General features: G+C 45.9%; 1 protein-coding gene across 1 annotated transcript; it reads left to right on the forward strand.

Annotated features, from left to right (window-relative positions):
- Positions 1-4,693: 4,693 nt before the first annotated feature.
- Positions 4,694-9,622, forward strand: LOC133020458 (BLOC-2 complex member HPS6). Its single transcript, XM_061087024.1, has one exon. The coding sequence runs from the start codon at positions 4,995-4,997 to the stop codon at positions 7,767-7,769; it is 2,775 nt and encodes a 924-aa protein (XP_060943007.1). The 5' UTR covers positions 4,694-4,994; the 3' UTR covers positions 7,770-9,622.
- Positions 9,623-11,244: the final 1,622 nt, after the last annotated feature.

An 11,244-nucleotide genomic window follows, 5' to 3' on the forward strand; every position in this document is an offset into this window, starting at 1 on the left:
TTCAGGTTAATGTTCAGCTGTGAGGTCATAGAGAGTTTGAAAGAATGTACAAAGTTAAACCAAAGTTCACCGCTTCCCTCACTTGTTCCCAAGGTAACGTAAGACCTACTTTCAGCTGCTGACAGAAAAGTAGACACAACGTGTGAATCTGAAGGGAAAAGGGGCTAGAGTTGCAGCTTTTTATGACTTGAAATTCATTATTGTGAATCCTAAAGCCACTCAAATACTTATCTCACACACAGTATGACTGGTTTTTTTGGCTGGTATCACCACCAGTAGCAGCAAACACAAACAAATGGCGTTTTGGTGGAGAAGTTGTAGAGTCCAGGAGCAGCGAGTTTGTGTGTGAGAGGAGACGGCTGCCTTGTGATGCTGGATCTCAGTAAACCATGTGATTTTCATTGAAAAACACAGCGAGCGTTGTGTGTGGTGCTTTGGATTCAACACAGCGATGTATTCTGGGTAAAAAAGGGAAGAAGGGGAAATGAAAGGAAGTAAACATCATTCATATTCAATTCTATTCTAAAGAGTAGATTTCAGGTATTTCCATTTCTTTTAATTTGTACATTGATCTTCACACACATGCAGTGATTGAAGACCAATACTGCCTCCTCCTGGATACAAAGTCTACTTCACTCACAGACACCATTTAAAAAATCACATCCAGTAAAGTAAATTTCGTAAAAAGATTTAAGAAGGTAGAAAGTCAAATCTAATGGAGAAAATATGTGATCAAGACAGGTCAATGCATCCTTGTGCCATAGATAGATATGAGACTATAAGAAACAGTCAGTGGAACTTCCATCGTGATTCGATTATGTTATTGGTGTCACAAGCTCGTCGGCCAATTGATTTAATATTATCAAACACAGGCAATCTCATCCTTGGCTTCATCGCGGTGGTTTCTCCAATCTCAGAGCTTGAAAGTTTCCAGTCATGGCTATGTAAAGCTATCGGTGTGAGAGAAGGCCGGTGCAGGTAAGAGGACGTAGACAAACTGTATAAAGAAAAGGAAAATAAAAGTGTTTTTAGATTTGTGGTTTTAGCCTCAACACGGTTGAATAAGAATAAATTTGCCATATAATTCAAATATCTTCCACTTAGATAAAGATGACAGATGACTTTGTGTGAATCTGAAGATTTCAAAGTCAGAACAGTGTGAGTGTGTAAGTTGCCATAAAAGTTTATTATAGTGCTAAATGGAGCCTTTATAACAGGCAAACAGTTACATACACTGTGAGTTATAACTGAGCCTTTAATCCTCCAACAAGAACTGTATCTTTAACCTAAGTGGGATATGATGGTTGGGGCCTGAGACGTCTACCAGGACGTCCTCTGAGCCTGACAGACATCACCTCTAAACATCCTCCTACCACATAGGGCGGCTCTTATTCCTCCAATCGGATCAGACTGAGTCACTTTCTCAGGTTGGTATTAACCCAGCTCGAGTCACAACCTCGTGCCAGAACCAACACGGATGTACTGAAACATTTAAAGGTTAATTTCCTACCAGTTGGGACAGATTCCTGCTTCTTGGTGTGTGTTGGTAAAACTGGTTACTGTTATACAATGACTGAGTCACATTTAAAAACACAGTTTAAAGCCAAAGCAGATGAGGAAATGAGCACAGTTCCTCATTTTACCTGGATATTATTTTCTAATCCTGTTCTGCAACTTTCAGCCTGTTTACAGCTGTGGCTCAGGAGGTAGAGAGGGTTGTCCACTTTCTAGAATGTCTATAGTTTGATCCCTGGACCTCCACTCTCAATTGTGTGATAGAAAGAAGCGCTATCTGAATGTGTGTGAATGGCTGAATCTGAACTTTACTGTAAATCACTTACTGTGGTAAGACAGACTCCTTGGCCGAGAGCTTCTTCAGAGCTGTGCTTTTGCATGTGGTGCTGATCCTGAAGGACTCCTGCCGAGGGGACCAGGAGAGGAACAGCTTGGACACGCTCAACACTGTGTGTGCAGACGGGACTTCGAGGTGGAGGAGGGGGCCGTCAGCCTGGGGGGGGTGAAAATCGCCCTCCACAACAATCCCAAATACACCCTGGTCAGCTCGGGTGAATATGTGCACCTTCTGCCCGATCTGAAGGTGAAGCCTCTGTTGCTGTTACTCGATAAGACTACAAAAGTTATTTTAATCCTCCAACACAGTGGTCCTCAAATGGGGGATTGCAACACATCAGGGGGTCTGTGAAAAATGCACAAATGAATGTAATTAAATCATCATGGAGTATTCTGTGTTGACATGGTGAAAACATATGAATATAATATGTATCTTGTGTTATCTTGATTTGTTCTTCCTCCTGCAACAAAATGAGGAACTTATTAAAACACACGGGGACATTTCATTGATTCCCAAAGCAACATAAAGTCCTTTTGTTTGCACTGTCTGTTGAAAGGTCAAAGGCCGCCGGGGGGCCTACTGGAGCTGAAACCAGTTCACTATCCTGATCGAGATAAATCCAGTTCAGCGTTTACTAAACACTGCCGAGAGTCTAAATGGATATTGAAATGTAAGCACATAAACTGGCTGAAGACTCACAGCTGTATAAACTGAAGACTCACATCCGTATAAACTGGAGACTCACATCTGTATAACCTGACTGAAGACTCACATCTGTATAAACTGACTGAAGACTCACATCTGTATAAACTGACTGAAGACTCACATCTGTATAAACTGACTGAAGACTCACATCTGTATAAACTGAAGACTCACATCTGTACAAACTGACTGAAGACTCACATCTCTATAAACTGACTGAAGACTCACATCTCTATAAACTGACTGAAGACTCACAGCTGTATAAACTGACTGAAGACTCACATCTGTATAAACTGACTGAAGACTCACATCTGTATAAACTGACTGAAGACTCACATCTGTATAAACTGAAGACTCACATCTGTACAAACTGAAGACTCACATCTCTATAAACTGACTGAAGACTCACATCTGTATAAACTGACTGAAGACTCACATCTGTATAAACTGACTGAAGACTCACATCTGTATAAACTGACTGAAGACTCACATCTGTATAAACTGAAGACTCACATCTGTACAAACTGAAGACTCACATCTCTATAAACTGACTGAAGACTCACATCTGTACAAACTGAAGATTCACATCTGTATAAACTGAAGATTCACATCTGTATAAACTGACTGATGACTCACATCTGTACAAACTGAAGATTCACATCTGTATAAACTGAAGACTCACATCTGTATAAACTGAAGACTCACATCTGTATAAACTGAAGACTCACATCTGTATAAACTGAAGACTCACATCTGTATAAACTGAAGACTCACATCTGTACAAACTGAAGACTGACATCTGTATAAACTGAAGACTCACATCTGTATAAACTGAAGACTAACATCTGTATAAACTGAAGACTCACATCTGTATAAACTGAAGACTCACATCTGTACAAACTGAAGACTCACATCTGTATAAACTAAAGACTCACATCTGTATAACCTGACTGAAGACTCACATCTGTATAAACTGACTGAAGACTCACATCTGTATAAACTGACTGAAGACTCACATCTGTATAAACTGACTGAAGACTCACATCTGTATAAACTGAAGACTCACATCTGTACAAACTGAAGACTCACATCTCTATAAACTGACTGAAGACTCACATCTGTATAAACTGACTGAAGACTCACATCTGTATAAACTGACTGAAGACTCACATCTGTATAAACTGACTGAAGACTCACATCTGTATAAACTGAAGACTCACATCTGTACAAACTGAAGACTCACATCTCTATAAACTGACTGAAGACTCACATCTGTATAAACTGACTGAAGACTCACATCTGTATAAACTGACTGAAGACTCACATCTGTATAAACTGACTGAAGACTCACATCTGTATAAACTGAAGACTCACATCTGTACAAACTGAAGACTCACATCTCTATAAACTGACTGAAGACTCACATCTGTACAAACTGAAGATTCACATCTGTATAAACTGAAGATTCACATCTGTAAAAACTGACTGATGACTCACATCTGTACAAACTGAAGATTCACATCTGTATAAACTGAAGACTCACATCTGTATAAACTGAAGACTCACATCTGTATAAACTGAAGACTCACATCTGTATAAACTGAAGACTCACATCTGTATAAACTGAAGACTCACATCTGTACAAACTGAAGACTCACATCTGTATAAACTGAAGACTCACATCTGTATAAACTGAAGACTAACATCTGTATAAACTGAAGACTCACATCTGTATAAACTGAAGACTCACATCTGTACAAACTGAAGACTCACATCTGTATAAACTAAAGACTCACATCTGTATAAACTGAAGACTCACATCTGTATAAACTGACTGAAGACTCACATCTGTATAAACTAAAGACTCACATCTGTATAAACTGAAGACTCACATCTGTATAAACTAAAGACTCACATCTGTAAAAACTGGAGACTCACATCTGTACAAACTGAAGACGCACATCTGTTTAACTTGACTGAAGACTCACATCTGTACAAACTAAAGACCAACATGTTGCTAGTGTTGATTTTCTCTTTGCTTGTTTAGACTCTTTGTCAGCCTACTCCGTCATCTCGCAGCCCCGCCCCTTATGCTAAACACGCTCGGTATCCGGAAGTGAAGCATCCCGTGATGTCAGGCTGAGTGCCTCGGTGCCCTCACAGCTTCAGGACGACCACCCTGTGTTTCTCGCCTCCGTGTTCCTGAAGGAGAGTTTGACATAGAGCTCGTATCTCCGGTTTACCTCTGATGTGGTCTACCAACGCGGGTTTCCCGGATTCTCAGGCTGTCGCTGGATGTATCCTTCCGCTCGGACCGTAGCAGCGCGGCGATGCACAGCCTCCTCTCCCCGGGATGCGGCTCAGTTAGCTCCTCCGCTGGTCTGCCCGCTGCAAGCTAGCGGCTAGCGGCTAGCTGCCTCACTGCTATACGGCCGGGCTGATGGCGGGGTTCGTCCTGGAGCAGCTGTCGGACTTCGGGGACTTCCTCGGCGGCCAGGAGCTGGGCGAGGCTCTGGAAGCGGCGCACCACGGGCTGTCGGACGTCCGCATGAGCCCGGACGGTCGTCACGTCCACGTCCTCCTCCGCAAGCCTCCAGCCGGACTCGTGACTTTTGACAAGCACGCAAGAGCTCAGCCGGTCCACAGCCAGAAGAAGCTGGACCTGTGTGCGAGCCGAGCGGTGCCCATCGTGGACGTTCTGTATCTGGATCATAATAACAACAACAACAACAACCACAGCAGCAGCGGCAGCGGCAGGGATGCGGTGGCCGTGGTGTACGAGACCGGGAGAGCGGAGTTCTGGAGGTTCCAGGAGGGCAAAGCGGGCTGGCACCTCCTGCAGACCTCGGACCTGTGCAACAGCCCCCGGGCCAGGGTGGTCTCCGTGTGCGTGTGCTCCAACCTGATCATCTGGTGCGAGGAGCGGCCGCCCTCGGAGAGCTCCCCGGCCCCGGGCTCCACCAGGAGCAAGTTCAGGTACTGTGTGTGCAGACGGGACTTCGAGGTGGAGGAGGGGGCCGTCAGCCTGGGGGGGGTGAAAATCGCCCTCCACAACAATCCCAAATACACCCTGGTCAGCTCGGGTGAATATGTGCACCTTCTGCCCGATCTGAAGGTGAAGCCTCTGTTGAGCGTGTCCAAGCTGTTCCTCTCCTGGTCCCCTCGGCAGGAGTCCTTCAGGATCAGCACCACATGCAAAAGCACAGCTCTGAAGAAGCTCTCGGCCAAGGAGTCTGACTTCAAGAGGCTGGTGACGGACTCTCTGGGGTTCCTGTCGACCCTCGAAACGCCTGAGATCCTCGCCGTGTCGCCCACGGGCTGTGGAGGTCTGCTGCTGCTGCTCAGCACCGGCTGGCTGTGTCTCCTGCAGAAGGACGGGATGCTGAGGCAGGTGTACAAGCAGGCCGACAACTGCCTGGCCAAGCATGGGACCCCCACCAGCCTGTGCATGTACCAGGACGTGGCGGCACTGCTGGTGGGGCACAACCTGCATCTCATAGACATGAACTGTGGCCGGGAGCTGGAGAAGATTGTGCTGAAGAGAGAAGGCCTGTTGTATGCGAACCAGGCTGATAGACAGACCCCCCACCTGCTCTCGGGGACTGGACTGTTTGTGGTGGTGAGCAAGGACACGGACTCCAGAGATCGCAACTACAAGGTGAAACCGTCCGATCGAGCGGAGTGTATTCATCCTGGAGCCCTCCTGGTGGAGGCTGTTTTTGAGGAGGCCTGTAAGTACTACCAGCAGAGGAGCCTGAGCAGCACCCAGCTCACTGTGGACACGCTGAAGAAAGGAGGCAGGTTCCAGGCTCCCATCTCCTTAGCCTCCATCCTGGGGAACTACATCAGCACCGGGGCCAAGCAGAAGGGAGCCGAGGTGTCCCAGAACGGAGGAGGCGGCTGTGTGGCCGGGCAGGACAAGCTGATGGGCTCTCTGGAGGCCGAGCTGAAGGCCCTGGTGTCTCTGGAGGAGCTGAAGGGCAGTTTGGTGAGAGGAAGTGTTAAAGAGGTGGAGGCAGTTTCTGAAATTCTGGTGGAGGGAGAAGTAGCCAGACTGCTGTCATTGTCTGAGCTGGATAAAGAGCCTCTGCTTTACCTCAACTCCATCTTCAGCATCTTCCCGTGCCAGGCGTGGAGGGCGGCTCAGGCGGCCCTGCAGCTCCACCACAACGGGGAGGGGACTCTGTCCAGCAGCGCTCCGACAGATGTGTGGAAAACTGTCCTGGGTGGGGGGCCGAGGACGAACCACAGCCCTAAAGGCGATCGCGCAGCCATTTGTAAAGTCAAATCTCCAGGTTCCACTTCCCCAGCTTCCCTCCCTGTGTTTGAACTCCTCTGCCAGTCAGTTTTCCACTCGCAGCCCAGCTGGCTGCCCAGGTTCCTGGAGCTGGCCCAGCGGCAGCAGGGTTCAGCCGGCCTGGGCCTGAGTCTGACCTCCACCTCGTGGAACTTCACCGGCGGGAGAGGCAGGGAGGGCGGGGAGAACAACGTGCCGCTCTACAAACGAGCCATCGGCGTCTTGTCCAGCCTGTGCTCGGACGGAGACCAGCAGCAGAACCTGGAGGTGGAGCTGCTGCTGGTCAGCGGGCGGCCCAACGCCATCCTGCAGGCCATGAGGGTCCTCATCGCCAAGCAGAGGTGGGAGCGGGTCATGCAGGTGGCCCAGACCTTCTGCAAACAGAGTCCGCTGCTCAACAAGGAGATTTTCACTGCCCTGTTGTGTGAGGTGGCCCACCACAGAGAGCTGGACCCATACCTGGAGCTTTTGTGGACCCTGTGCCCCGAGGACCTCAGTGTCACCACCATAATCAACTTGGTGCTGAAAAGCCTCCCCTCCCCTAACACCCCTGCCTCATCCTCCTCTTCCTTCTCCATGTCAACTACAACCTCCTCATCCCCAGCTCCCTTTGCGGACTCCCACAGCAACCAGCTGACCATCGGGCTGTTGAAACCTCTCCTGAGAAAAGTCCTTCAGCGGGAGACCAAGCCCAGCCAGCACTACGCTGACATCCTCCAGTCCCCTCTGTTTCCTCCTCCGGCGCCTCCTCGTCAGCCCGCGGAGCAAACAGGGAACTTTGCAGATCCCAGCACAGACTTGGGCAGCAACATATCCCCTTCTCCTCTCACGGAAACACCTGAACACCAGTCGTCCACACACACGTCTGTGCAAAGGGCGACTGTGACAATACCTGCTAACCCATTTTGCTTTACATAAATGAACAAATACCCTCAAAAGGCTAAAAAGACGGTCTTAAAGGAAATACCATAAACAGATCTGGCCAAACTGTGAAACAGTGTGTTGACAATCGTTTTAAAACCTAATATCAGTGTTTTCCAGGTCTCATCAGTGTAATACAGCTTTACAACAGATTGGTAATTTCACATGAAGTACGACAACTCCAAACTATGAAATGACTACTGAAGATCTTACCAGTGTAAATACGACAGGGGATTTTTAAGTCTTAATGTGTATATACTGTGTTTGCATTGTTATTTATCTCTTAAGCCTTAACTGCACGTAGATGAGAAGGTTATTGCATCGAACAGGTTTAGCCTTTACTGGAATATCATCAATACATAGTAATAATCTGTAAAGTGTTTAGCCACTAACTCCCTATTTTTGGGGTTTGATTCTATCTGTGTAGAATATTTGCCACGTAAAGTAGCTCACTTCTGCTAATTGTAGCCGAGTTTAGCTGCCGCATGTCAAAGTGCATTCCTGCAGTGGGTAATCTACTGAGTTTTATCCTGACAAGCTGGCCTTTGTGTTTGAATGTTTGTTTTAAGTGAGGAGTGAAGGGAGGGTGGTCCAAGGTTCCTCTCTTGTTGTATTGAACATGATCTAAGTACTTCAACAGTAACCCGATTTTGATGTACTCAACCAGAACTTCTCTGAGCAAACCTCCAGACAGTCTTTCTATTTTCTTTCGCCCCGTGAAGTCCATGTTTGTCTCTCGACTCCATCTTGTCCCCGTCTCACAGGACATTCCAGACTGAATACCCAGTAAGACCGACTCACAGTTCGACTTTAAATTCAATTATATTAAATTCAAGTGAGGATTGGGCACATTGTGACTAACGCGGGCGCCCTGCTGGTTGCATAAGGTCATGGACCCAGTCAGGGTAATGTTATTAGAGATGTCAGGCCCTCTGTCTCTCTTCATGCTATCTTTTTTTTTTCTTTCATTGCTCTGAAACTGATTGCACTTTTGAAATCACCCCAGTCAGTATTGGTTGCACCGTGCTTTTGTATGAATCCATTGAAATGAATGTTTATCTGATTTAAGTGCTGTAAGCAAAAGTGTATTTAAGTGCCTGTTGTCTTCGATGCCTTTAGTGATTTCTTCTTTTGCTCATCGTTGTCACAGAAAGTGTTTTTTTGTACGTGGAGCCCTTCAGAACAAAATGGTTATTTATGTTTTGACAATCCTCGAGCGGCTACTGAAAATGAAACTTGAGGCTCCACGTGAGCGAGGGACTGACAGAGAAACTCCTGTGTGTGTGTGTGTGTGTGTGTCTCTTAAGTTACAATCAGACTCCAAAATGCTGCCGAACAGGCGTGCCTTTCACAGAGCTGCTCTTCATTAACAAGTCAGTGTTACATTTCTGCTGCGTCTCCCCAGTCGCAGATGAGGAGCTGGAGGTCGATCAGAGGATCCTCCCTCTTTAACGCAGAGCACAATGTTTTGCCGTCTGCTGGTTCCTTCCTCTGATCTGATCGGTGTATTAATTGTGCCACTTCGAGCTCTGTACACTTAAAAGTTGTGACAAAAGCTGTGCTACTGATCTCAGTGGAGTGCCACGAGTTTCACTGACATGTACCAACATCTGACAGTAGCTGGGAACTCCCTAAATTCCCCAGACAGACCTCACAGCGCAGTGTTATGAATCCCCAGATGTTAAATATTAATTTGCCTTGAACTTTGCTTTTGGTTTTGTTAACAAATACAAAGTTCCTCTTGGATATGCCTGACAAAGTTTTGTTTACTTTTGGTGATCCTGTATTTGAAAAAAGCAAAAAAAGAATGTGTACCAGTATTTAATGAATGGGTGATGTATGCTATTAAACTGGAGACAAAACTTCTCTTTGCAGTCCTGAGTTTTACATGTGAAGTTGCTTTTTCTGCATTTGTCCAACGAGAATCATCCCATCATCACAGCCCTGCAAAAACTGTGAAGCTTGTAAGTATCTGTTAAGACTTAGTTTCAAATGGACCCCTTCAAGTCCCAAATTATCATATTTTGTTATCTTGTGTGAAAGAGATATTAAGTCGTACGCACAAAATATTTTACTGAAAATTCAAATGCTTCATTAATGACCAGATGCTCGAAGCCACAGCAGCGTAGAGAATTCATACAATAGTTTCATTTTCACACATGTAATGAAATTCTTTCTGCTCCTAAAAGCTGTACAAAAATAATTTACTTGAGCCAATTGTGCCTTTACTATTCAGAGATTAAGTTATTCCCACAAGGTTATTATCTTGTGTGTGCAAGATTAATAAAAAAATAACGCCCTGTTAGGACTTTTGGAGCTTCATAAGTTTAGATTTCACTTTGTGGTTTACTTTGCTGTTCCTGTTTCTCACAGCACCAGCTGATAATGGTCAGCTAATAATACATTCATACGTCTGCTCCCAAGCACGTGTCAGTCATCTTCTACCTGCCAAGTCTGTGTTCTCACAGATGGCAGCAGATCTGGTTTGTTCAGTATCCGTCAGCATATTCCTCTCAGACTAATGCAGCACGACAGGTCTCACTGACGGATCACACACTATTCGATCTCAAACAATCAAAACGTCAACACCAATCAACTCTTTTAGGTTTAGGAAAAATTTAAAAAAAACTCAGTCGAGCTCATTCCTGCGCCCAGGCCCAACAGTCTCCTTGTGAAACTACATCTAAATCCCCTAGATCCAGGCACACACTAATAAATATCAGCCCCCTAAACATGGGAAATCCAGGATCCGCACTAACATTTAATGGATTCACGATTGGGTAATGCCCCATCCTTCCACAAAATTTCGTGGAAATGGGTTGAGTAATTTTTTTCATAACAAACAAACACAGACCAAAACAAAAACCTCTTTGGCTGAGTCCAATGTGTGTTATTCTTTTAATTCCACGATGTCCCCTCCATGTTTAAATCCTCTTACAGCTGCAGACGCTGTGTTATCCAGGTAGGATTTGAGTGTGTAAATGTACCTGAATGTTTCCACGGTCAGAGCCTTTATAAGAGGAATGTTCAGCCGTGACCTTTTAATCTTCTGATAACCACAGAAGCGCTGGAGGGTTATAGTCACAGGGATTCGTGTAGAGGTGTAAGAGGCTGGGTAGTGAGTCATCTCTCCTCAGTGTGAGATGCAGAGGGTAATGAGAAGCTGACCCTTCTCACAGAGCTGCAGAAACTGTCATAACCTGATACCTAAAATCCCCCATGCAGCCCATCCCCCTGTTCTCCTCCCTCCTCCCTCCCTCCCATGCTCTTGTGTCTCTCTCTTCTTTTTTTCGTCCTCCAGATTGAGTCTCTCTTTTCCCCGGCCTCTCGTGTTACAAGGTTTTTGAGTCGTGCAGGTGCTGAAATGCCATTGATTCACTCGTTCTAATTATAGATACAGGCCTCCAGTAGACAATAAAACACCTAAACAGAAACTGACTGGCCCTGCCTGCTGCTCTGACATTTGCTCGTC

The sequence above is a fragment of the Limanda limanda genome, chromosome 15 (genome assembly GCF_963576545.1).
Source record: "Limanda limanda chromosome 15, fLimLim1.1, whole genome shotgun sequence".
NCBI classification, from domain to species: domain Eukaryota; kingdom Metazoa; phylum Chordata; class Actinopteri; order Pleuronectiformes; family Pleuronectidae; genus Limanda; species Limanda limanda.

Bases quoted from the DNA above. Each gene is read 5' to 3' on its own strand.
- LOC133020458 (XM_061087024.1), top strand. From the start codon at position 4,995: ATGGCGGGGTTCGTCCTGGAGCAGCTGTCGGACTTCGGGGACTTCCTC.